This window comes from Trematomus bernacchii, unplaced genomic scaffold (assembly GCF_902827165.1).
Source record: "Trematomus bernacchii unplaced genomic scaffold, fTreBer1.1, whole genome shotgun sequence".
Lineage (NCBI taxonomy): Eukaryota > Metazoa > Chordata > Actinopteri > Perciformes > Nototheniidae > Trematomus > Trematomus bernacchii.
In genome coordinates this window covers 13,222,450-13,250,349 of record NW_022987803.1, presented here as the reverse complement: position 1 = coordinate 13,250,349, position 27,900 = coordinate 13,222,450, and the positions used below count along the sequence as shown (strand labels likewise).

At 38.8% G+C, this 27,900-nt stretch overlaps 1 protein-coding gene across 4 annotated transcripts; it reads left to right on the top strand.

Annotated features, from left to right (window-relative positions):
• The first annotated feature begins 367 nt into the window (after nucleotides 1–367).
• arhgap18 (Rho GTPase activating protein 18) lies at nucleotides 368–27,773 on the top strand. 4 transcript variants are annotated; one of them, XM_034150708.1, is made up of 19 exons: nucleotides 368–462; nucleotides 2,146–2,231; nucleotides 14,276–14,522; nucleotides 15,699–15,837; nucleotides 16,865–16,947; nucleotides 17,110–17,262; nucleotides 18,343–18,406; nucleotides 18,979–19,097; nucleotides 20,900–20,971; nucleotides 21,461–21,554; nucleotides 21,787–21,878; nucleotides 22,088–22,165; nucleotides 22,777–22,936; nucleotides 23,046–23,128; nucleotides 23,221–23,427; nucleotides 23,620–23,754; nucleotides 25,040–25,161; nucleotides 25,726–25,781; nucleotides 26,017–27,773. In XM_034150708.1, the coding sequence occupies exons 2-19, from the start codon at nucleotides 2,197–2,199 to the stop codon at nucleotides 26,106–26,108; spliced, it is 2,031 nt and encodes a 676-aa protein (XP_034006599.1). In that variant the 5' UTR covers nucleotides 368–462; nucleotides 2,146–2,196; the 3' UTR covers nucleotides 26,109–27,773. The 4 variants fall into 4 exon arrangements, with proteins under 4 accessions (XP_034006599.1, XP_034006598.1, XP_034006597.1 ...); XM_034150707.1 differs by lacking the exons at nucleotides 368–462; nucleotides 2,146–2,231 and adding an exon at nucleotides 3,970–4,093; XM_034150706.1 differs by lacking the exons at nucleotides 368–462; nucleotides 2,146–2,231 and adding an exon at nucleotides 5,781–6,081 and having other exon boundaries at nucleotides 25,043–25,161.
• Nucleotides 27,774–27,900: the final 127 nt, after the last annotated feature.

Here is a 27,900-nt window from a genome sequence, read left to right as displayed (position 1 = left end):
ACATAAAATATAAAACTTTTTTAAAAAGTACATTTTAGACAAGACCCTAAAGGTACATTTTGTTTGTATTATTTACTAGTCAATTTTAAGATTTTGGGCAGTTTTACTCCCATGTTACATTTTATTTTACCCTAGGAAAAAAACGATCCAGATACACATTTCGGTGTTTATTTTTACTACACATTGGGCCACATAAGGAAATATTCTCATAAATATCTCTCGTATTTTATCTTAATTTTCTGTTCTGCGGTAGATTTTAATCTGTTTTACCCAGGTGTGATGAATACTAAATCCTGAATTAGAGGGGCGTGGCCATGTTTATTATTAGCATAGGTAACGCCCCCTTGACACTAAGGGCGAGTGGTGTGCGGTGTGCAAATACTCAGCACATGCTCAGGAATTAAGGAGATGCTCATGCTACCAAAACAAGGATGTAAGGAGAGCTAAAGCAGTGCACGTGAGGTAGGTGCTCTGTTCACAATGTTAAAAAGTAACTACATTTACTCAGGTACTGTACTTACAATTTCAATGTACTTATAATTTACTGGATTAATTTCATTTCATGTTACTTGATGCTTCTACTTTATTACAGATCAGAAGTAAATGTCATTTTTACTCCACTACTTTAGTTACTTTGAAAATTCAGATTTATAATACATAATATTAACCACACATATAATAATATGTATAATGGATGCAACGAAGTATTTGAGGTAATTGAAATTAGCTCCAACTTTACCAGCAGCAACAGTACATTGACATACTATCAATGCTTACCTAAAGTACATGTTGATAATAATATAACTGATATGTTAGTACTTCTTCTTTTGCTTCTGTTAAAAATAAACCGGCAACATGTATTTCTAGAGTGTCAGTATACTTCCTTGAGGAAAACCAAATGCATCAGAGACCATGTGTGTTCATATATAATTTTCATAGTCATTACGTAACATTGTATTACTAAAAACATGAAATTTTATATGGCTGTTGACTTTTTCTGATTTATAGAGTTATGCAAAGAGGCATCCATTCCCTCTGTAAAAACCTTTTAAATCTTATGTATCAACAAAATGAACCAGATATATGGAACCTGGTTTCATCCACTTTTTGAAATGTGTTCAAATCGGCACATATTTTATAAGATTGTTCTTCAATCTTATAAAATAAGAACTAACTGGTGAAATCTCATGTTGGTATTGATAAAAATCCCCCAAAACAAATGTAGATGTTAGATATTTGACGTCCTATCAGCAATTTAAAAAAGATTTTTTAACATCATTATCATTATTTGCAATGTCTGACTGCTTGATACACTGCAGCTAAAAGTATATCGCGTTTTAATGAACAACAATCATTGGCTTTCTTAGTGATTTAATGCTGGTTGCAGTCACAGTGATTGGTGATTGCATTCACCTGAATGCATTACCTTTCCTCTTCAAAAGGTATACAGAATCCCTGCATTTACATAATGGCTGAAAAACCAAGTTAAAATATATATGTATCTCTTGTTTATTTGGAAATGTAACCATTTAAAAAAATAAGTGTTCATTGTTTAATTATGATGCTTGAAGATATTCCAAACTTTAACCAGGGCTCACACTTTGTGAGTTTTTCAGAGTTACAGTTTTTAGTAACCCCCCCTGCCTTTGTAGTGGCATATTGTTGTCCTCATTAACTTCACTCATCCAGCCTCACAACATGCTGCCATATTGTGTGAGGCAACAATATGAATCGCAGAGTCAGAGGGAAACTAGATTTGTAGTGGCTAGACAGACGGAGTAGCGGGGGATCAGACGGGCGGAGGGGCAGATGGAGGAGCAGAACAATCTCATTGACCTCTTTGGCTAATCCCAGTCTTGTCCCAGTGTGGGATTGTTTTACCATTATCTCCCAGCATATGGCCAATAGAGCTGTTGCGGGAACTCTACCTAAACACTTCATCTTTCCCTTTGTTAAATCAATCATTATTCCCTTTTTCCTGTAATGACAAGTGGCTTTCCTATCATATTGACTGATTTAATTATAATATACATCCTGAAATCAAAGTACAACACATGCATAGGACATGGAGTCGGTAAACTCATTTTTTCCTAACACTAGAAAAGCATAACTATTGATGAATACAAATGTGTTTTACTTTTACAGGTCATGCTCTCTAAAAGACTGTAGGACTAGTTGCAGACACAGGAGGACAGGATGGTCTCCAGACTGGCCTACTACCTTCATCTCAGGTGAGAAATTAGACAGTGGGTTCAAGATCCTTTTAATTTCTGTGTGTATGGCTGCTCTCCCTTTCAGATTAATGTTACTGTTTGGGCAGTGGCGGCTGGTGGAAAATATTTTAGGTGGGGCTGTGGAAATGGTGATCAAACAATACTAGGGGGGTCCAGGGGGATGTTCCCCCGGTATTTTTTTTTGAGAAAAGACCCCCTAAATTAGGGACAATTTGAGGCTTAAAAATATGAGAAGACTGATCAATACCTCCATAATCTTCAGTGTGGTTAGCTATGAATCTTCCAAAACTTCCAAACACCTTGTCCTGGACATAGTTTCTACAGCATAAACTGTGTAACAGTACAGTAGGCCCACACAAACTGCAGAACACCGGGGCTTTGGGAACACTCAAAATTACTTAATTTAATTCCCATTTAACCTGTTAAGGGGCTTTTTTTCCCCCGTTTTTTTTCTCACGAAACTGTGTCTCAGGGCTTCTTAAAATGTAATAAACTATTCATGTGTCCTACTCAGAGGAAACGCAGCTAACTGATGATATGAACCATGTTTACCGAAACAAAACACAAGTCTCAGAAGAAGCGTCTAAATGAGCCCTGAGCGAAAAAAATGCTAACGCACTCTAGGTAAAAATCAATCGATATACTTATCGGATATGCACAAACAAGCTTATGCTAACAAGATTCTAGAAATATAAGTATCATCACTGAGCGATCAGAACTCGCGACAGGGGAAGCAAATACAGACATCACACAACGTAGCTTTAGGTAGCAAAACACGGAGACATGTTCACCTTTTGCAGAATAACAATTCTGATCAAAAACGAGAAAAACGCAGCTGAAGGTTAATCCATAGGTTAATCCAATGTGTCTGTCACTTTGAAAAATGATTGATGATCCATAATTCAATTTTATGTCAAAAACTGAGTTTTCATTAGCTGCTAATGGTAGCTTCCAGAGTGTATGACAGCTTCCTGTTTTGTCTCCTTGGATACGAGTCCAAACAACTCACAGACTGCACCGGGCGCTGACGTAGGAGCCCTGTGACCATCAGATTTGACGACGCTGATTGGCTGAAATTATGTTTCGGCGGCATAGTTTAAAGATAGCAACAGTTGGCTTCTGCTGCACTTGCTGCCCTCTCGTCTGGGCGCTGTGCATAGTGCCCAGACGAGAGGGAGTAATGATACATGGGCAAGGCCAGGCAGGAAACATGTGACTTATCAGTAACTTTAGACATCGTAACACAATTTTAAACGAGATTTTATTGTAGATTATACATTTTACTGATACCAATTATATAATATTTACCTTGTTTATTAAAAATAAAAATAAAAATAATTTTTTTTTTTTTTAAATATATATTTTTTTATTTTTATTTTTATTTATTTTTTTAATGTGGGAAGAGGGGGGGCGGCGCCCCTAGCGCCCCTATGGGCCGGCCGCCACTGTGTTTGGGTGTTTAGATTCTTACAAAGATTGGCATTTGTTCCATGCCATAATAATTGTCAATTTTCAGCAACACATTGTATAGCATGTGTGTGTGTATATATATATATATATAAAAAGTAACAATTTCATTATATGGATTCAACTTGTGTCCCGCTCGACTTTTCTGTGGTTTACCCGTTACTGTGACATATCAGCCATGGACGATTGTTTGTTTCATTCTAAGCTATCCAGCAAGGTTATTTTCATTTATTTTGTATTTTTTCTGCACAGTGTAGTCTTGTTGTTGTGATGAGAGGGATGGAGGTATTTAATAAAAACCTTACTCGCTGGAGAATAGCTACAGAAGTCCTGTCACAACTTAATCGGAGAGGATCACAGCTTGCCACGGACCTCGATGCTGCATTCGGGCTGTGAGTAAACAACTTGTGTCTTACTTTTAGGCTGTCTGAAGGTATGGACAGCTATCAAAGCTACTAAACATCACATTAACAACGATGTACAAATGAAAGTCGGAGACAAATATATATTTGAAATGATTTATTCACGTTTGCAATGTTTTGAACAGACATCCCCAGTCACCTCATTGTCATTGTGTAGTCCTCGCTGTACGCGTCCGGATATCGGCATCGCAACCACAACCTCACACACTGGTACTGAATGTGCATCAAAGTTTTCCTATGGAGCCAAATATACCAAAAGATAAATGTAAACAACAGAAGAAGCGATCGAAATGTGTATTTCCTGGTTATTCGTGGCTCCTCAAAGTACACGCCCCTGACACATTCCTGCCGTTATAGAACGTCACGAGTTCCCCGGTGTCACCAGTTAAACGGTAACACCGTTACCTGAGTGGCCGCTGTGTACTCGTCGTGTTGTTGTTGGTGGTGTTTGTATTAGATTGGTCGTGTTGAACGTAGCTCTGTTCTTTCCACCACGCGGAACCTCCGCCTTGCAAACATTGCATCTGGCTGTTACACTGCCTTCGCTTTCAATTTTATAATACTTCCAAACTCCTGACATTTTCTCTGTCCCGACTCCCGAGTCACCAGCTGAACGTAGCCTCTTGTTAGCTTACTGCTACTGACACTGCGCCCACTCTGTTGCCAGATTTGAGAGAAATAAGCAACCAGGTCTATGAAAACAAGCCCAAAAGAAGCAACACATACATGATGTGTAATTTTAACCCAAAACTAAGGCCTCAGGATGACTTTAAGACGTGAACATGGTTATTTTTGTTTTGTAACATTAAATAAAATGTATAAAAATATTTTATAAAAAAAAAAAAAAAAAAAATTCCGATCCCCGATTTTTTTCTCCCGATCCCCGATCACGTGAAAATCACGTGATCGGCTCCGATCCCCGATCACGTGATCGGATCGGGACATCCCTAGTACTAATGCTACCTTCTCTTCTTGTGTGTTTTTGGCTCTTTTTTGCCCTCCGCAAGTGAAAATCATGAATATTTGGATTGACTTGGACGTACACATTACTATGTTTTGCCTTATACATGTTATTGTTTCTTTTAGCTGTATGCTACTTGACATACCCAAAAAGGGGGAAGGATATGTATGGTAAAGCTTTTTAAGGGGTGTCTTAATCAGAATCTGCTTTATTTCTTTGGTGTTTCAGTGAGTCACATAAACATGATAAGAAAAACTATTGTAAACATTCAAGCAAGTATTTCAAAAATAAAGAAACATATATAATAGAATTACAATGAAGATATGAATATTATTATTATGAAAGAACTGTGCAGTTAGTGGTTTTTCAAGACGTGTGCATAGGTTAAAGTACAAAGTAAGAATATGCATTGTAGGCTAAGTAGGTATAGTTCCAAAGATGTGCATTAATGAAACGCTGATGTGTTAACTAAATTAATAGGTGCATTATGTATAAGTACGTTTTTTTTTGTAAACACCCACCAAAATACTTATTTATAATAGCCATAATTAAAGCATTGCACCAGGAAGTAGCCGGTACATGTTTTGAGCAGGAGGGGGCGCCACGACCAATACAAAATCACCCCTGCGGTTTAAACCAATCCCGGTGAAGCGTTGTATCTGTAACCACGCCCCTCACAGAAGTTACGGAGAAGGAAAGACGAGAAGCAGAGGGAGAGTTTGATGTCAGAATAATAATGACTCGGCAACATAACAGTCCAGCAATGCAAAATAATGACAGATAGATAGACGACTTATCAGTGAGTGAGTGGACGTCAGCTGTGTGTAAAGCAGTGAAAGAAGAAAAAAGGCAGGAGAAACATGAGTCGGCAGCAGCAGGAGTCCCAGGGAGTGGTTTTAACGGGTTACCACAGCAACGCAGAACTGTTGCCGAAAATTGGACCGCGTGCCCCCGTCAGCTGTCCGCCCGCACAGGTCCAGGAGCCCGCCATGCCCAGGTGCGACAAAATAATGTGTGTGTGTCGTTGGAAAATAGCGCTTTAAAGTGAGGCCAGTGGCAATACGTCTGTGTGAGAGTGTGAGAGCAAGTGGGCAAAGGTAGCAGTGATAGTGTTTTTCCTCAGTTTTCAACTGTGCAGAAAAGGCTTAATGAATACAATTCGTCTCCTTTCAGTGTGTTAACTGCATCCTTAAGGCTGACCTGAACCCTGCTGCTACTTCAAAGCAAAACCTAATTACAACTTTGCACAATTTTTCCATGATGGGGCCAAGTCAACTCCGCCCTTGGCCTTGGGTTATGTTTTTCCTTTACCACTTTCCTAATCAGCAGGTCAGCCTTGACTTTTTTAGACTATCATAGCTAGCCTATCTAACAACTTTTACACCACTGTAGGTGACGTTCAGATAACCCCTTTTATGCACTGTGCTATTAAAAAAAACACTGTTCTACATCAGTGTTGATCATACACATTCGTTGAAAGTTTCTACAGCAATGGAGTATTAAATTACTTATTTACAAGTCATTTCTCACTCAAGAATGCCAAATATGAGATGATTCTCAGCTTCTAACATGAGGATTTGTTACTTTTTATTGTAAATTGAATGTGTAAAGCAACCTTTAAGGAATACTTTAACGTTAAACTGACATTTTTTGCTACAAACCTTACTTAGTAACCTTGTTTATGTAGTGTTTTAGCTACATTTAGTGAAAATGCATGTGTTTAGAAATAAGTTAAAGGGGACCTATCATGCAAAATGCACTTTTGTACGTCTTTTATACATGAATATGTGTCCCCTGTGTTCCAGGGAACTCACCAAGTGTCAGAAAACACAACCCTCTCTATTTTCCTCCATACCCAAATCTAAAAAAAAAGGGGCTGCAACGGATCTGATACAGACTGATCCAGATTTGAACACTTCTATGTCGTCACAGAAGTGGCACTACGGCTATTGGGCCAACTCTCCACCTATCAGGGGAATGTGGGGTTGGGCCACGGCCGGCCATTGCCGCTTGAAAGTGCTGGAGACGCTGTAGTACATATGCCAGGCCTGTAAGTGGCGCTGTAGTCTGCCACAAAAGCAGCGAAGAAGACTTCCCGCCCATAGTTACCATGGTTACCCTTCTGTTTATTCTCCGCTGTGGCTTTTTTTCTCCCTCCCCGCGGCAAGCGTTTGCTCCCGCTGCTTTAATTCAATGCAATCCCTCCCCGTCGAGGCAAGCACTGTAATTCTCTCCGGTTAGTCCACCAGCAGATGACAAACACCCACCTCTCCGCCTCTTCCAAGGAACGAGGGGACCGTGCGGCAGAGTTTCAGTTTCTTTCGCCGGTCAAGATGTCCGTTAAAGTTTAAATCTTCCGGACAAAATTAGAAAAGTGCCGGTCAAAGGTGTTCTTTGTTATTTATTGAGCTTTAAAACAAATGAATAACGACTCTATATAATAAAACACGGAGGACGGAGATCTCTTTTTCTCCCCCTCTTCTGACAGCCCAGCAGCTGATCAGAGCACGGCTCCCCTCTCCTGCAGGGGGGCGTGGTCAGCAGAATCAGACCCGTAGACGGCAAACAGCACATAGAGCGAAATGAGGCATGGCTAAAATGCATGATCTGTTTGGTATTTTGAAAACAGAAACGTATAAATATACCTTATATAGGTATGGCCCTACAATATATCATTTAAATATAGCATGATAGGTCCACTTTAACATTTTGATTTTAAATATAAATTTGATTATATTGCACAAGTTGGGTGAGAGTTTGATATTTTTTCTGTTAATAAATGTAGCCCCCATTTACTTCTATCCACCAGAGTTTTTATTCATTTTTGAGCATTTGATTCTTGATTAGTAAGTATTTGATATAAAAATTATCTTTATGTTGGTGAAGTATTTCTTTAAGTGTCTTTACAAGGTGTTGGGCCATTTGAGTATCTCTAACTCAAATGGAGCAATAAACACTATTCATCCAAAACAATATTCACTGTTTTGGTGTTTATGTAATGGAGGTGGAGAGTGCTTTCAGACACATTATGTCTAGGTGTTAAATAATGATGTGGTTTTCACTCTGCAAACCTTTCAGTGAACCCTAAACTACTACAGAAGCATCTTCATTTGTCAGCTGTCTCCATTCATTCAGAGGAAACCCTGAATGGGAACTCACATGGAAACAACTGTACAGCTCCAGAGTTTTATTAATAACAGTGCACACTTGTTTATCCATCCAGGCCAGGGCCGCCTGTGTGTGTCCAGTACATGTTTACATCAGCAAACAACTGCTGTCAACAAGTGTGGTGTGGTGAAAGTAAACAACCCATAGAGCGGGAGTCCAGGTGGCGTTCAGACGTACACACCTGCCCCAATGTGTATGTGTGTGTTTTCCAGATGGCTTGTCCAGCTAACTAGAAAAAAAAACAGCATCATGTTACAGCTTGCCTTTGTCTCACCTCCCACAGCACAGTGTGTGTGTCCTGTCTAGTTTGACGTGGAGCTTCGGTTTGTAGTCATTGTTTCCCCTAGTCAGGAAATGAGAGACAGAGAGACACAGACAGAGAAAACTTTAGGTATTTTGACCAGCAGTGGACATCTGACCTAAGGAGCCTTAGGTTACGTGTCAGCTGGGAGTCTTGAACATGGATGCCTAGCTCTTCTGAGAATGAGAGGTTAAGCTTTTAGCTAAAGGGAAGCACGTTCCTGTTGTGTTTCCTTTAGTTGTGTAGGAACCAGCACTTCCCCTGGCATCTATGTAGTGTGACTTAGTCAGTGGAAACACATGGTTTAGATTAATCCTCTGTGTAATGCTACAGACAGCCTGACCCCACAGCAGCAAGGCAATGCAGCACAGGAAATGACATCTGCAGAAAGGAAGAGAAGGAGAGAGAGATTACTACACATCAGGCAAGCATGAGTGAACAAAAATGACTTTTATAAATGAAGGATATTATAGTCCAGAGAAACAGAGGCTGTTACAAAAAAGCAGATAAATGGCTCCTGACAGACGCCGAGGCAGAAAGATTCATACAAATACACATTCAGATTCATCAGAACTAAAGGAGATGACTTGTGCTGAGATCAGTGACTGAGAGAGGCGGAACAGAGGCCCTCTCTGTTTTCCACAGGGCAGCTGGCACCTGTTGATCTGAATGGGAATACCACACACACAATTCTCATCCTCTTTCCCTTTCTTATGTTGGCTACAAAATATGCCTCAGCTGCCCATTGTTCACTTTGTGTAGGTGCCAAATTATACAAATAAATCTAGTTTTCCACCTCCTCCATCTGCAGTGGTTGAAGAAGTACTAGCTCCCTTTTTTTAAACCCTATTTTTTTATATTCTTGGACATGCTCTTATGTGCTTTTTTGCTGAGAGAGATTGATACAACTCCCACTCACTTATTCGTCACACACTGATATTTTTTTAAAGCTATAATGTTAACTAGATCACTTTTTTGTTACTTTCTGAGTGAGCCAGGCTCGCAGTTTCCCCTTGTTTAAAGTCTTTATGCTAAGCTAGGCTAACCAGATGCTTACTCTAGCTTCATATTTACTATACAGCACAATGTTGTCGTATCAATCTTCTCATATTACTCTTTGTAAGGCACAGTCAAGGTGCCAGCAAAGATATCCAAAATGGAGATGATTGCATATTATTGGATGTCAATTCTTTTGCCATGTCATCATAGGCCATAGTGTTGCCTGCAATAGACGAGGTAAGGCTTGTTGTTAGGCTAGCCTGTTTACGGAATTTATTTTGCAACCGAAGTCGATGTTGATCGGTCGCTGTTCAGAGCAAGTAGGAGTCAACATTCAGTGACGGTATAATTCAAAGAAATTATGTTTAAAAATAACATGTGAATCACCGACACTACAAGAGCTCCTTAAGCAAACTGTCTTAAAATAACATGAATTCAATATTAGGCTCATAAGCCTTCTAAGTTCTAGTATACAAGGTTAGCTGAGGACAGACAGACACACACATACTGTACATGACAGAGTGCATGTTCTTCACACAGGCTCATCATCATTACATTCATTCAAAATGTGACTTAAGTAAAACATAATGGTGATATTAGTAGCAAAACATATAGTACTGAACATGCGGAATGGTCTCTTCTTTATATTGTATAGTTTAGTCGGGAGCTTGGTCTCATGCCATGTGGGGTAAAAATAGTTCACTTCCTCAGATCTTGACTCATATTGAACTCATCAGCGCTGAACTTGCTCTTTGTTGTCTGATACCGTTTCTTCTATAACTATTTGTCCTCTGTAGTGTGGGATTTACTTTTACAAGGTGTTTTTCTCTCCACACACACACGTCCACACACACTCTTTCTATGTGGACAGCTCTGAGCAGGTGATAAAAGGTGTGCGGTACAAAGAGTAGAACAATCGCACAAACAACCGTGGCATTTTGGCATGTTTTCTCTGAAAGTGTGCCAGAGTGAGAATGTGTTTGTTTTACTAACAAGGGCAGCTCACCTGACCGCTGTGAGTGTGTCAGAGAGCCTGCTCACGTGTACTACTGTTTGTAAAGCTTTGCATAATTTGTTTGCATTATTGTGGGTGTTTTCTGCACTTAAAAGCTGTGATGGTCGGAGTCCTAAACCACACACGAATATTTCCATGTCCAATTCACTCACAGGAATTATACCTGTGTTGCTTATGAGGTTGGAAATGGTCAACAATAAATACTTTTAGGCCGCCAAGTAAAATGTTGACATGTTTGTATATTAGAACAACTTTTATGATACGAGATCAATGTTTGATTGACAACAGGTTGTCTTAGCTAGAGTCAAAGCAAGTGGCAATGTTTGCATAAGCATTATATGTCAATATTAATAGCTACTTCTATTTCTTGTCGGCTTTGGATCTTTGTAGTGTATCAGACAGATGTGTAATAGCAAATATATTTACAACTAAAAGGACACTGAGAGCTCAAACCTGAGCCTAATGCCCTATATTGCAATGTCGACAAAAGTGAAAAACTATTTCCGTACCCGTCTTGTATTCAGTTTTGCTCGAAAAATTCCATAGGTTCTTCTTTGACTAATGCTACATCTTTCCACCAAGTTACATGAATCCCTGTCCCATAGTTTTTCTATAATCCAGTTGACAAGCTAGCTAACCAAAATGAAAATATAACCACTTTGTCCAAACTGTGTCACCAAACTACACTTTGTAAACCATCCTGGAAGAGACCAAGATTTTACAGTCATGCTAGCAGTTCTGTCAGGGTATAATTAGACGCAGACAAATGCTAACATGCTAGCATAGCAACATCCTTACATATTGACAATGCTAAAATGTAAATGTTTAGCATGTTTACCGTGTTCAACATACGTCAGATAAACATCGCCATCTTTAGAGCCATGTCTCTATCGGGGCTAACATTAGAACAAATGTAAGGTCAGTGTTAATACATAGATAATTAACATTGAGGTTCACGCTGGTACACACGTTAACATATTCTTATGTTGTAGATGAACAAATAAACCTCTGATTCACTTTATTCATTTAAACTCCCAACACTGAAAAACGAATGTTTGTGTGTGTATGTGTTTGCATATCTCTGATTTATGGTTTAGTCAAATCGTCCTTCATACTGTAGCTCTGGATGAAGGTTAATGATTAATCTGCCTGGACTTCATGTGTGTCTGCCAGGTGCAAATCTGCTTCCAAGTTAAACAAATCTTCTCCAGTGTATTAGAAAACAAGGACATTTTTGACATTTCTCACAAATGAAAACATTTAAATTGGCCAGAATGGATAAGGCCATGAACATGCAGTACGTGCCGAGTGTGCTATTCTTCTAAACCGAGTGAGGGGTCAGATAGCAGGAGTAGCACCATAGAGGAGATGGAACCATCATGATAGTTATATAGGAACACAGGAAGAAAGCAGACGGGAAATCCAAAGCACCAAGGAGAAAGGAAACGGAAAGGCACGACAAGACCCAGACGAGTGTAGGATGCAAGGAAACGGAGGAGGAGGAAGACGGAGGTGGGAAAGAAAAGAGATTGATGGAAGGAAGTGTAGGTGGAGGTCAATTGTTGTACCAGATCAAAATGTGTTTCTGTATGTCTATATTTACCTGTGTTTTTGTATGGCTTTTTAAGTACACAAAGTGTGTGTGTGTCAGGAAGTCTGCTGTGGTATGCAGTCTCAGCTCAGCGTGAACCTTCAGTCCTGCTCATAACTCCAAATTAATGAATATAGAACATCAACTCGATGCTGGTCAGCCTGACTTCCCTGTTAGCCCCACACGTTCATTTACAGTTTATCCTTTCATCTCAGTAAGAATACTTTAATTAAATTGATTGTTCTTTTGAGAGTAATGGACTATTCCATGCCCTGATTCCATGTCCATTCACCAAGAGTTATCAAATGCATATATATTCTTGTCTGAATTGCACTCATTTCCTAGTAATGATCTGCCTACGTGCCAAATAGAGACATCTAAGTGTTCTTTTTTAAACATTCACACGATTTATGTAAATGTATGACCTCCCACAAATCAGGCATTTATTTCTGATCAGTGATACATTTCACCTTTTTATTTACTTTTAAGCCAGTCTGTATTTTTTTTTAAAACACTCTAAATCATGTCACAGCATCTGGTGTTTTAAAAAAACTGGACCAATGGTGTCTGACAAATACCTTATGGACATATTTAATCTTGAACTGTGACACATTGGTGTTCATGTGGTGGCTTTCAGTATATGCTTCAAGTCATGTTTACTTAATATTACTCAAAGTATCTGGTTGCTGCATTTATTTAACTATTATATAATCAAATTCCCTTACACTACGGTTGTCAACTAAACTTTTTGAACAGCCCCACTTACACACATTCAGCTGAGTTTTGATAGGTGCCGCTAAAGTGATATGTGTTGACAGTAAGCACAGATTTATTGTATGCAGCTGCATCCTCAGTCAGTTGAACTAACTGTAGCTTCTCACCCCATAATAACTCTTTATCCTCAAGTGGGGGAGAGACACAGAATGTGCTGTGTCAGATGTTACTTCCTGTCACAACAAAGGAGACATTCAGTCGGACATCTGCAAAGCCACAAGAATGAGAGCCATATTAAAACACACATTATTATGAACTGATTTACTTCATATTGTACCGGCACTTCTTTTGGTGTTAATATTGTGTAAAACACCTCAAAATGCCATGAATTATTGCAGTGTGATATGATATTGTAGTATCATTTTGACACATTTCTTTGTTAGCACTTCTTCAGATTATATCATATAAAATTAGCTTTGATAAGTCCATTGAGCTACACAAAAGGAAAATAACGAAACGGAACAAAATCAGTAGTGGTGAAATCCTGAGGTGCATCAGTATGAATAGATGACCACCATATTAAAATAATTAAGGGCTGGACTTTTAAAATACTATACACATATTTTTAGTCTTTGCGTAATTCTAGTATGATTCACCCACACTACCATTAAGTTGTGTAATGGTTATTATATGATCGGCTGATTCACACCTCAGAGAGTGTGTATGGTAAACGGTTTCAATGATTAGAGCTGGGTAGTCATCCTCACTATAATTAGCACTAATGCTTCATGCTGTATCAGCTAGGCTATGCTAGCCTAAGCTAACCAACAGGAGTTAAGTGTAAACTGAGCTGAGCTGGCAGTGTGAGGCTGCTATTCTTAGTCCCTGCAGTTTCCTCATTAGCTGACTGGCTGGGAATTCAACACACTGCTGTCTCGGTTGACACACTGACTGTTTACAAGGAAAAAATGACGTGTGTTCAAAATCACTCATTAAGATACTCACACAAAAACACGCTAAATACTCAATTTAACGCCATATCTGGGAGAAAAATATGGGATTTTGAACAGCCAATATCTCGGAAATGTGTCTGCCCCATACAAACCTCTTCATAGAGCACAATCCAGCTTGTTTTTCTTACACAATCTTACATTTATAATCCAATATAAGATGTTTATGATCGATGCTGTTATGAGGCAACTTTCATAACGTCACTGGTAAACAAGGGGCAAAGTGCACAGCTGTAAGTGAAACCTTGGGCAACACATTCTTCTAAATCAAGATTATTGTTTTGTTGGAGCATGTTGGCCAGGTTAGGAGACTTGTTCCTACAGATCACCAGATTTTGTATGTTTTTAACTCCCTGATTTCCTTCCCTCTGTCCCTCTCTGTTGTACTCGCAGGACTGGCCACTACACTGTTCAACAGAACCAGAACACACATCCAGCAGATGGATCCGGGCCTTCTGCTACCGAAGGCGGGACAAAAACCTCCACTACTGACCCACCATCACTACTCAACCCCAGTGCTGCCTCCAGCCCCAGGTCTCAGCCCTCCTTCAGCCCAAAGCCCGGCTCCAGCCCCCGACACAGTCCCAGTCCCAAATCCAGGCCCAGGCCACGGACACCATGTCTGCGCAGCAACTCTCAGGTAGGCTGCACGGGAGAATCGTTCATTTAGTGACTTGGCAACGTATTTCCCAGAGTTGGGTTGTTGCTACAGTAAGTATTCTGCTGTGATATTTTCTCAAAGTTTGGATTGTTGGAAAGTTACACTGCTATTGTATGTCATTTTAAAATGGCAGATAACCCTCAACAACAACATGCACAATCTCAGGGCTTATTTCGGCATCATTAAACCTTCAAACTAATATTATAGTGCCATTATTAATCCATTTTAGCACTCTATATTGTATGACTTTCATACATAATAATGCTTGTATTTTAGTAAGCTGATTAGATTCAAGATTCAAGGATTTTATTATCATGTGCAGAGTAGCTACAGTGTTGTTATGGCAATGAAAATCTTAGGTCCGGAGCATCTCCAACAGTGCAACATATTATATAATGGACCTAAGACAACAAAATAACAATAATAATAATTACAAAAATTAAAATAGTGCAAATTAACAGAATACGATACATTTGAATTAAATAGTGCAGGTGAAAGAAACAGAATGTAAGGTTAAATATTGTACAGTGAAATACAATTAACTATTATGATAATAAATTCAATAAATTCTCGCTCAGGTACAGCAGCCACAACAACAGGGAGCCAAAGTTTAAAGTACACACCAAAGTGTAAGCAAACACTGAAATAAAACGAAAAGTTGGAAAGGAGCTAGTGACACGGCAGCCATCCAGCGCCATCTTTCTTCTAGAACATTGTACTGGTTTCTTTTACTTAACACTGTTACAGTGCGGTGCGTAACTATTTAGGAAGGATTTATTTGGCCCTCGTATTTTTCAGTAATTTACAGCTCTTGGGTGGCTTCACTTGTGATTTCTTAAGGAATGAGCAGTGCATAGCAGCATATACACTCGGTAACAACCCAACAAATCAACCTAAATTAAATGCTTTTTTGGAAGAGCTCCAAAGTCTGTTAAAATGTTTTATGTAAAATATGCGTGTTTTGTGTATAAATGAGAGAAGGTGCACACCCAGTTATAACGACATGTTTAGACTGCGGCTTTTTGGTTTACGTCTGTGCTTCATATCTGACCTTTCTTCTGTTGAGGACAAAAACAAGATATGAAACGCAAATGGGAACTTGAAACTAAATGTTGAAATTGTCATCTCATGCATGTCTCTTCACACGTCTGGCAGGACTCTCTGGATGAGCTGGAGATGGACGACTATTGGAAGGAGGTGGAGAATATCACCAGCTCGGGAGGAGGAGCAGGGAGGGGAGACGCAGGAGGAGAAGGGGAAGTGCCAGAGGAGGAGCAGCAGAAAATTCCTGAGGGTAGGATACGCCGTGTCCATGGATAGACCTGAAAGGGACATACGTTTCCCCGTTTCTTTCAACACAGACAGTCATTAAACCTCATGTGTTTTGTTCCTGATTTAGAGCAGTCTACCAGAACAGATAATATATTGGCAGGTTTTGATCACAGGCTAGTTTGGGCATGTTTGTGGTTCCAGACCTGTGGATTTTGAGACAAAGGGCCTCTGGGCACCCATAAGTGTGAAAAGTCCCCCACTTACTTTGCTTATTTATCTGCATTATTTCAATTGGAAAGCATTTTAATTAGGCATGGGAAAATATATATTTGTCACATAAATACATTTCCCGATTGTATCCCAATAATCATTAAATGTGCTCAAAGCTTAAAAATGGCACTAAGATATACTGGAAATACTTGCATCACAGATGGGGCACATACATTTTCTAAACAATCTTAAATATGTTATTGCAAATTATTATGGTACATCCAAAAATACCAGCTAAATCAAAGAAAAAAATCTATATGGTACTTCTTAACATTTTTTTGTTGAAATATATATATTTTAAATACAGTAGCATGAAGGTCTCATTACGTTTTTTGTTTTTTTTCCCAGATAAGGAAATGTATTAGCTTATGTTTTTTTTATCACAATCCATCTTATTAAATCCTCTAATTTAAGTGCCACATGTTTTGGACCAGAGTGATCTGGAGTGACTTTTATTACATTTAAAAAGCTGTTACTAGCTACTAGCTCTTCATCTCCTTGCATAAGAGGAATGCAATTCGCGTGTATATATATCAGTGTTATTTAACTTGTTTATGAAGACTATTGTTCTCTGGAGCAAACACACTCTTCCTGTATAGTATGTGTGTCCTGCTCTGTTTGCGGTTACACCTTTCCCTTTCCTGCACCTGTACAATTGTTAAATAAATAAAAACGTTTGCCTTTACTTTTGCATTTAAGAAACAAAATGGTGATATCCCATCTCAGGAACTAAATAAAACAATTTGTTTTTGTTATCTTCCTCTAATTTTCTCTTCCAGAAGGCGAACAGGAGGAGGCGTGGCTTACGGAGGCGGGGCTAGCGCGGCTGTTTGATGACTCACTAGCGGCCGACCAGGATCAGGTGTCAATCATCTTTCCCTTTTTCAAATAGTTAGTCCAGGTTAAGTCAGAGTTTCATATTTGCAGTTCACATCTTTCAGTGAGCATAACCTGACTAAAGGCATTAGATATTCTGTGTAGATATTAAAGCAATTCACTCATCAGATTTTTTTTTGATTGACAGGAAGAAGACAGTGCCGTGTTTCTGTCCACGCTCACCAGATCGCAGGCGGCAGCAGTAGAGCGCCGTGTGACAACACTACAGCAGACGTTGCTACGGCGACGCAACCGGCAACACGTTCCTGATGTTAGAGATATATTCAGACCTCCTGAAAAGGTGAGGCCAAGCACACAACACCATTTTAACTAAACTAAGAACTAAAAAATGCCATGAACAGGTGTTCAGCTGTAAACTGTGTCACTGGTTTTAATAACTTTAAGTGTGTTTCATCAAACATTTAAATCTGTGTTACAAAAATTTGAAGACCTCATTCAAGAAATATTCCTATATTTTTCTCCATTGAGATTGAGATTAAGATGAAACATTGATACCACTCGTGTTAAATATGAAGCTAAAGCCAGCGGCCAGTTAGCCCAGCAAAGCATGAATGGTTATCAATAATTTATTAGTTGCTGATATTTATATATATATTGCTATATGTTCTATGACTTGATAGTTAATAAGGTATGTATCTTCATGTTTTCTTATGTCATTTCAAGAATGATACATTTTTTTTAAATTCTTACCCTCTCTTTTTTATATGTATAAATTAAATCAAGGAAACAGCTAGCCTGTCCAAAGTAACAAAACTACCACCTCTGAAACTCACTTAATAACACAATAAGATTAGACTTTGTGCTTAGTTTAGCTAACCAGATGGTTTCGGAAAAAGTTAATACAGTTTTTTCCTTTTATGATCTCTTCCCCTTTTGATAGCATGAGTTGGAAGCATCACACCACAACACACACTTTATATATTTCCCTTTTTTTTTTTACCACAGAGGAAGTGTTCACAACTTTGCTAAATGTTAGTTTTTTCTACTTCTACTGTCTCGTGGTAATCAGTAACACATTGCAAATCTGTTTTTACACCACCTAATACCTCTTTCTTACCTCAAAATCAAGTCCCTTCATTATACCAGACACTGCTTTGATATTCAATGAATGGAAAACGCATGTATTGATTTAGGTAGAACTCAAAGTACTGAAACTCCATACTACGCCGGTCAGCAGAATAAACAGTTTTGAAGAGTCTTGCACACATTTTTTCACTAGAACGGACAGTTTGTCCACTAATTAACAGACAAGATAATATGTAACATGAAAAAAATGTACAAAAGGAGGGGGAGCTCGTTGTAAATCTGTCACTGTTTGAACATTACACTTTGTGCTAATGTGTCTCTGTGTTTGTTCCAGCATGAGGAGCCCATTGAGCTGAAGGGGGAAAGTGAGAACGGACAAAAAGATATCACTTCAGCTGGTAGGTGCAACAAATGACTAAAGACACACGTGCTCAGTAGTCACCATGGAGAATGACAAGCTGAGGCCCAAATAAACGTCTTCCTTGTAACTCATGTTAGAAATACTATCTTATAAAAGATAAAACATGATTAAGTATCATACAATAAAAACAATTAACTTTTTGCCTCTTTCTTCGTTTGCACATTTAATATTGAAGTGCTAATATTGTAGCTACTATACAAATGGAATAAAACGATTAACTGGAAACATATGGTAATACAATGTTGCTTTATTTTCTCAATGTCAAAGCTACACAGCATCAGAATGAGAGACTTTTCTACATAATATTGTAATGTTTAACTATACAAGTACATCCCTTTTTAAACGTGGGGGCAAAAGTCTGATTCATTTGCCATGAAGAGGTTATGTGCAGAAAAAAACACCTTTGTGCTGCAGTGACTGTGGCATTTCTACAGAAAAACACATGTAATTGCCTTTCTGTGTAAACACAACTTTACAACACAAGCACATTTGTACTGGACTACTTGTGTGGTCGTATGTTTTATTCTTTTTATGCGTGTCTAACTGCAGAAACGGAGACAGAACTGAACGTTGAAGTGGCGTTTTCCGAGCAGGCGCTCACTTACAGGGACAACCACCAAAGGGCAAAGGTCACCGCTAGCCCAAACTCACCTGATGACAAACTACCAGTGAGTCACACACCTGTACACACACAATAACTCAAGGCTAAGTGCCAATTCACTTCCTCAGCTGTGTGTGTCTTTGCTGATACAATCAGCCAATGGGGAAGCCACAATAAATCAACTGCGTGCACTGATTGAATGCGCTGGCAGGCAATGATAGAAAGGTCAATTGTTTATTGTATTTAGGGCAGGGTAATAATAGTGATTATATCATGTAATATTTAATGTTGTGAGTCAATGATTTCCAGAGATAATGATTTTGTTAATGCTCACTTTGCACTTTTAGGTCGCATTCACACCAGCCTTGTATAGTCCGGTTGAATCGAACCCTGGTGCGTTTAGCCGCTTGGTTCGTTTGGGTTGGTGTGAACGCAGTCCGAGACCTCTGAAGTGAACTAAACAACCGGACTCTGGTCCGCCTAAAAGAGGTGGTCTCGGACCGCTTGCTAGTGAACTCTGGAGCGGTTCATCGCTGGTGTGAACGCAGTCCGCACCAAAACATAGGAAGCGTAGTATTTACATGTCACAAGAACGCGGGTGTCTTCAAAATCGCTAGCGAAAGAGTGAAGCAGAATGAAGTGTTCAACAGTGTCGTGTAAAGTAAAAACAACTATCAAACTAAAAACTATACATAAAAGTCAGAGCCACCTGCCGTCGGTGAAACCCCCTCCTTACTGCAGAACGTCTCATTATATGTGTTATAATGTTTTTTATCCCACGTTGTCTGATTTATATAATCATATGCGCCGTTGCTGTTGATATGCTCTCCAGATTAACAACAGCATGAAAATAACCTGCCGATGCTCCATGGCGGAAATTGCCGGTGTTGTGTCAAATGATGCACCCCCTTTGTGAAATGCACCCCCTGGCCTGCCATAAAAAGCACCCCCCGAAAAAAGTTGCTTCTATTAATCCCACCCTCAAGCACTTTGGACTGGAGGGTATAGTTGTAGGACTAGTACCAATAAATGGAGCAAGTTTCATGTATGTGACACGTTTATTGTCAGAGATAGCAAGGGGTGCATATCGTGGCAACCAGGCTGTTCATAAAAAGCACCCCCCAAAATAAAAATGTTTCTATTAATCCCACCCTCAAGCACTTGATGTAAAAATAAACAATACATTGTAAAGCACAAGTACAAGCACAAGTATACAGACAGGACGTCACAATTAAATAAAAACGTATATTAAATAAAAAATTAACTGAAAAATAAGTGACGAATGAATGCAAAATCCAGGATTCGACCACCCACCCAACCATCAAAAAGACAACATAGAATAGCGGACTAAACGTTCAAATGCGCGTTCCCGTGTCAAGGGGTGCATTTCACGACGGGGGTGCATAATTTGACACAACACCGGGATTTGCGTTTTATGTCTGACCAATTGTTGACTAGCATTTCCGGGCACATGACTGGTGTTTAAAGTTTATAGTCCGTTTGAATTTTGCCTGTGTGAACCTTTATATATACAGTCTATGGTGTGAACGCAAACCGAACCTTCTGAAAAATGAAACAATGTAACAAACTGTCGTCTGGTGCGCACCAGAGAAGCGGACTATTAGGTGTGAATGCGACCGTGTGATAAAGTGTATTTGTTCATTCTAATAATAAAAGCTGGCATTGAGTGTTGGTCTGTACTGCCATCTGCTGGTTGAAGCTGTCCACTGTCCCATGTGTTCAGCCTTCATTCAACCTTCATATGCAAATAAATACAGTTGTAAATTAAGAGTGTTTACTTTTAATATTTTCTCCCACAGTCACTGACGCCCTTCTGTCTCCCTCTCTCTTTTTATTTTTCCTCTGCAGAACTTTAAGCTGCTCCGAGATAAAACAGGTCAGACCAGAATAGGAGATCTGTCTCCTCTGGATATGAAAAAGGTTAGTGAGGGAAATTATGTGTGGATGCAATAATTGCATAAAACTAATTGCAATGTTTCAATGATCATCTTTCATTCAATGGTTTAGTTCACAGTCCATAGCCCCTTTTTTGAAATATGTTTTTTTAGTTAGATTAGAACATTTATTAAAATTTAAATAGTTTAAAATGTGTTATTTTACATCTGTTGTTCGGCTAAATCTTGTTCCATTTTCTTACATTTTTCTTTTCTTACATTTTTGGTTTATTGTCGATCGTCATGAATTAAGTTTTGGTGTATTTGACTGTTCCCATGTCCTTGCTTCATGGTCGCAATGCTTGTCCTAGTAAATTAATAACCAAAATATCATGATTTATATTTATTATATTATAATGCCTTTCTGGGACAAATTGCCCAATAAGAGTTTATTTTGTTGAGTTGTCCATTAAACCAGTTCCCATTTTATTTAATTGTCTTATACATATTTGTTCTCTCTGTAATGTTCTGTCAGGTGCGCAGGCTGGTGCTCGTGGAGTCGACTGCCCTGTTCGATACTGCTGGGATCGACCTGAAGGCAGACAAACCTGTCAAAGTTAAAACTAAAGGTAAACACACACACACGAACTGTATTGACACACTCTGACCTACGGAGAGACACAAACTAAGACATACAAAGTAAACACACACATGTAAAGTATTTATGCACACACAAAAAGGGATATATGGAAAAACAAAGTCATTCAAAAGAGCTAAAATGAATTACAAATTGCTATTTATTCCAGGTAAACACGCAATGTATGACTGTTTTACTAAATATCTGTGCTTGTTTGTGTGCAGAGAGTGGCCTGTTTGGTGTTCCTCTTGCCACTTTATTGGAACAAGACCACAGGCGGGCTCCTGGGACCAAAGTGCCATTAATACTGCAGAGGGTGAGTCCATCAGCCAATCACATCAGTCTGAGATGAGGACGATTCACCATTACAGCTATGATGAGGGGAAACAGTAATTGATTATACAACAGGGATATGTCAATGAATCAATTTACATTACCCACAATGCAACCTGAACCTAACAAATATGGAACTGACTTTTTCTGCTTGTGATGTTTAACCTGTGTATCCCTCTTTCTTATTCCTAGCTCATTAATCATATAGAGGAGGAAGGGTTGGACACAGAGGGGCTGCTACGGATCCCTGGAGTGGCCACGAGAGTCAAGGTTTGTTTAAGCATTTTAGCACCATCACTACAGACACTGTAACATGCTAAGATTGGTAGGTGTGGTAATAGCATTAGCAATAGCATCAATCAATAATCACATTTTATTAGTATTACACCTTCATACTTCATCCAAGTGGTAGTAAAATGTGCTTAACAGATAGCTGTTATAATAAGATAAGAAAGAACAAGACTTAGACTTTTGAAAACAGGAGAGGCTTAAACAATATAACAGTCTGAGACAAATGCATGAGACAATACCAAATGTAAAAATGTAATAAAATGAATTTAAAGGCAATTCAATCAGTAATAGTACTACATAATAAAACAATTAATTACAACTTAATAGCAGCAAAGTAAATAAAACAATAAAATAGAATAATATATTACAACCTAATCAGAACAAAGTTAATGATTTATAAAAACATTTTACAAGGAAAGTAAATCATTTTATGAAATAAGTCATATAGATTACAACTTTAATACGATAAAGTGAGTGACTAAAAAATATGTTTACAAATGATTCATAATGAAAAGCCTGTCTATAATATGTACGTTTTAGTGATAATGTAATAAAAAAAGCTTTCCTGTGTGTTTCTGTCCCAAATCCAGTTGCTGTGCCAGGAGTTCGAGACGTCTTTCTACGACGGGACGTTTCCATGGCAGCAGTTAAAGCAGCACGATGCCGCCAGCCTTTTGAAGCTGTTCATCAGGGAGTTACCCCTCCCTCTGCTGACTGTGGAGTACCTCAACGCTTTTTTTGCCGTCAACAGTACGTGTGGCATCTGTTCATGAAGTATTCTGCTTGATTTACTCCCACATTAACCTGCATTAAACCCTTCCGTGTGTGTGTGTGTGTTTTTGTGTGTGTGTGTTTGTAGAGCTCCCCACTAAGAAGCAGCAGCTGCAGGCTTTGAATCTGCTCATCCTTTTGTTACCTGAGGCCAACCGGGACACTTTGAAGGTAAATACACACTCGTGTTTCACTCCAGTAAATACAAATAAAAACCCTTTGATAATTATATTTGTCAAATGGATTGTGTTTGCTTCCCCTAGGCATTAGTGGAGTTTTTCCACCGTGTGATCGACCACCAGGACAAGAATAAAATGACTCTCAACAATGTCTCTGTCGTCATGGCGCCCAACATCTTCATGTTCAAAGGCTTCCGCTCCAAGGTGACTGAACAGCAGGAGTTCTCCATGGCAACCAGCACAGCCCACATCGTCCGGCTGCTGATTCGATACCAGAATCTTCTGTGGACAGTAAGCATTCAAAAAATGACATTCTTTAGTCCATGTCATAGCTTGTGTGACTGAATCAATGGAGAACAATGTTTCTCAATGCATCCTGATTTGTCTTGGTTACTCTGAAAAGTATATTTGTGTTAAGGGTGGAGGATGGGTCAGTGTGTAACAAGGTTATAAGATCTCCTGTTCACTGTGTCTTATCTCCAGATCCCAAAGTTCATTATGACCCAGGTCAGACAACAGAACATGGAAAGTCATCGGAAACAATACAAAGAGAGAGCCATGAGGAAGCTGCTGAAGAAGATGACCACAGACAAACCATCAGAGAAGGCTGTTCCTGAGGTAGGAGTTTAAATGTAGGGGTCATGTAGAGGTCAATGGGAATACATTAGAACCAGTGAAGGTTTCAGAGCCACAGCAAAGGTTTCTCTAAATGTTTTAATTTTGATTGTACCACATTTCTTTTACATACAGAGGTTTCCCAGATACAACTTTTTTTCTTGTGTTCATATAAATGTACTCCATGGTGCTTTTAAATTGATGTCAGAGGGCTCTTCAACACAAATGAGGTCTTCTCTTGTGTGCCTTAAAAGTATTTCCTTGTATAAAAACAACACAAGTGAATTTCGGAAATGATTTAATCTATTTTATAAAAAATTCAGTTTTACTTTTGGACTTGCCAATGCTATAGAGTCAGAAACATTTGCAGCCTGGAATCTAGTTCTACAAAAAGGAGTCAATGTCAACAATGTTAATGAAGCTAAACACTTTTCAGGACGGCCATGTTTTTTGACCATGTATGGCAGTGCTAGAAAATGTAAGAAGTTCAATTGAAATGGTCGGAAACTATTTAAACCAGACTCTGACTAAAGCAGAACTCTTTCTCAATAGTCTGTGGAGAAACAGTGACATCTAGTGGTGAAGTGTAGAAGAAGAAGAAGAAGAATTGGGAGGGATGATACCCTCTTTAATGGTCACACATGCAGAGCACACAGCACACACAGTGAAATTTGGCCTCTGCATTTAACCCATCCTAGTACCAGGAGTCTAGTACTAGGAGCAGTGGGCAGCTATTGTACAGCGCCCGGGGGGTAGGAATGATATGTGGGTATTTTGTTCTCTTGGTGCAATCCTTTCTACAGTCTGTTGGTGCAACATTAAGAGCAAAAGAACTGACAATAACTATCATTCCATATTTACAGTATATTTATTTTACGTGGACGTATATAATAGTAATGAGAACAAATTCGATCACACTTCTTTTTTTGCTTCCACAGTCGTTTCTTGTGGATCAGAATCCCTTTATTAGTCCCACAGAGGGGACATTTACGTATCCTAGCAATTAATACAATTGCTGTTCTCCTTAACAATATAGTGGATAGTGAGTAACCACGGCAACACTTGTCATTCTCAGCTAAGTGCTTTTAGACCAAACAGAGTCTGCAGTTTGTTAAACAACAGAGCAGGAATTTATCCTAGTTCCTCATTCTTGCAGTGTAAAGCCCCGGCCTCATGTGTGGATGTGAGATGAGTACAATGTTTCCTTTTAAAGTGTTTATGACAACATAATGGACTGTATGTTTATCTTTCTTCGTCTCTGTTTGTCTCCGTCGGTATTTCCAACCAGGAGAGCTCACAGGGATTTATTCGAGTTCAAGCTCCACAGTTCAGTAAAGTGTCCATGGCAGTTCAGCTTACTGGAGAGTTGCAGGCTGCTGATGTTTTAACACGCTTCCTCAGCCAGGACAGGTAATGTCTACATGCAGCACTGTACCAACACACACAGTACTTTATCTTATCAATATGAGGCCTGACCTCTCTTCATGTTGCCTTAAATCTGGGGTAGGCAATATAATAACCTTTTGATTTGAGCATATTGGAATTGTATTGGTCTGAGAGATGTATAGAATCCTCTTTAAAAAAGGTAGACTTTGGCTAATCACAGCTAATTTAAGAGTGCTCCTTTTGTTTGCTCACTAAAAAGTAAGACTGACTAAAATAAAAAAAGAGTCTGACAATATCAGCAAAGAGTTACAAATACAGAAAATGACTGTTGCTATAAGTTTAGCCTTTCAGTTGCTTAAGGCGATTGGCAGTAGCTACAGTAGCATCAGTTTAAACTATTCGCAACATTGTGGGGGACTGTATTTTTTCAAATTCTGGCAGGTTGGTTTCCCTTTTTCGATCACTTACATTTAAAAATGGCAAAAGAATATACAGTAAGGGAATTTTTTCAACACCACCCCTAAAAAAATGCCTGTTATACCTTTGAGCTCTTTCTCTTACTTGCTTTTTCTTTCTTCTTCCCTGCAGTTCAGTGGCAGTGGAACAAGAAGAGCTGTGTCTCTATGAGATTGGTGGAAACATCAGTAAGTCTTGCTCCCACTACAAACGAATATATTACAATGTGAATCATTAGTTTTCTCTGCTAATAACCTTGCTAGTAGTGAGCCACGAGACAGGCCTGATTGAGGGAAAACGTACTTCCTGTTATGCGTGTAAAGGTATGAGACAAGTGCAGTAATCAATCATTGTTGTAACTCCATTATGTGTCTCTCTCTGCCTCCCTCCCCCCCCCCTCCTCTCTGTCTGTTATCCCCTCAGAGGAGAGATGTCTAGATGGAGAAACATACATGAAAGACCTCTTCGAGCTGAACCCTACTGCAGAATGGGTCATCAGAGCTGTGCACAGATAACTCTTACCATCATGCCCTGCTGGAGAATGGACTGCACCAAATGTTCACCACTGGGTCCTTTTTAGGAGACACCACCTGGTTCTCTGTGGTTTCAGCTGGTTTTGAGACTACTTAGAACATTTGCATGTAGCAACGTGTTCATTTTTTAAACGCAAGTGGTTGCATGCTTTCATCTTATTGGTTTGAGTAGAGCAATGAGTCAATCCAATCCAATCAATCAATCCAATGTCAATGTTGAATTGCTTGTTGACCACATATTCAGACAAGAAAAAGGAAATGATGTGCTTCGATTTAGAATATCACAGACTTTTCCAGTTGTCTCCTCGCTGCCTTATGCTACATGTTGGAATTTTTGGATTCAGGTACCATAAGCCTACAGTAGCAGAGAGTGGTCCAGGTTAAAGAAAACCACTTGTTTTTTAATACATTTCATCTATGGAGGCCTGAAAGCCACTATGTTTTGTGTGTGGTGGAAACGCATCATTTCACCCAGGTCGTCCCAGCCCTTGGGCCACATCATTGTGATTCCTAATATTATGTGATACTCGTGAGTATTGCAGTTGTATACTGTGATTTATTGCCACTAATCACTTTGTTGTGCCTGCAGTAATATTCTGGAATAATATAGATTGCGACAATAAAAAAATATAAAAAATGTATTGAATCGTGATTAAATTACGTAACATAATAACATGTTTTTTATGAATAACTAATTTTATAACATTGGCTTTTAATTTTTATATTAAAGCCCTGACATTTTAATGTATGGTCACATAATTGAATGTGAATATATCCAAGCACTTCACTGTAACTAGTTGGGATGAACATTAAAGTGAATGTGTGTATATTAAAGGGTCATAAGCTGGATGGGATCTTCACCGAGTGGAAAAGTGATGAATTACTACTGTACTGTAAGTTATAAGTGAGGGAGGGGGCCCAACAGTGACTCCAAAACCTTTCATAATTATGTTGTTTCTGACGGTTAACCAGGGCATGCATTGACAACATCACCTTTTTTTTTGGTACATTAACATTGGTGTATATACAACTTTTGAAACGTTGATGTTTGAGTGTGTTAATGTGAGCCTTCATCCAAAACTGCTACTTGCCAGTGTACAAATGTGAAAAAACACATTGTTATGTATGTATGATAGCTTCTGTGTTTGCTTGCATGAAATTCGTCAATTGCCTTTCAAGTTTTGTACCAAAGACTTGATCATTTTAAAGGAATGAATAGCCGACTGTATAAATGGCCTTCTTTAATTATACACTTTCACATGAACAGTTCAAGAACACTACATTTCCTGTCTTAAGTTGTTTCGTCTTTTTGCTCTATACTCTACACTGGAAAAGGTTGTATTGATACAGGAATAGAAAATCTCTCCATTTTATCTTTTTGGCACATAACTGTGCTTCTCTTGGCTTTCAATATAAATTCAACCCTATTCTGTGTGGTTTCTCACCGCCTCTGGAGGATCATATCTGCACCATAAAGTCAAACATGACTTATATTTCTCTTGTGGAAAGCTGTGGGGTACAAATAATGTGTCATCTCCCTGCCTTGTATTATCTTGTTTACTGTGAATGTTATTCAAATAATAATGTCTTATTACTGCCTCTGGAATGACCACTAAAGCAGCCTGTAAATAAACATGTAGTTATTCATTAACACATCTGCTTGTGTTTATGTGTGCAAAATACTTTGAATGTATTTTTTCGTATTTCAATTTAACACATTTCTGCGTTTCATATTAACTCAATTATTTTCACTGTTAAATGTGCATACCTCCTT

Excerpts from the sequence above, each read along its gene's own strand:
- arhgap18 (XM_034150705.1), top strand. The coding sequence starts at position 5,945 with ATGAGTCGGCAGCAGCAGGAGTCCCAGGGAGTGGTTTTAACGGGTTAC. Across the intron at positions 6,082-14,275 it reads CAGGAGCCCGCCATGCCCAG|GACTGGCCACTACACTGTTC; the intron begins GTGCGACAAAAT and ends TTGTACTCGCAG. Across the intron at positions 23,755-25,039 it reads CAGAGAAGGCTGTTCCTGAG|GAGAGCTCACAGGGATTTAT; the intron begins GTAGGAGTTTAA and ends ATTTCCAACCAG.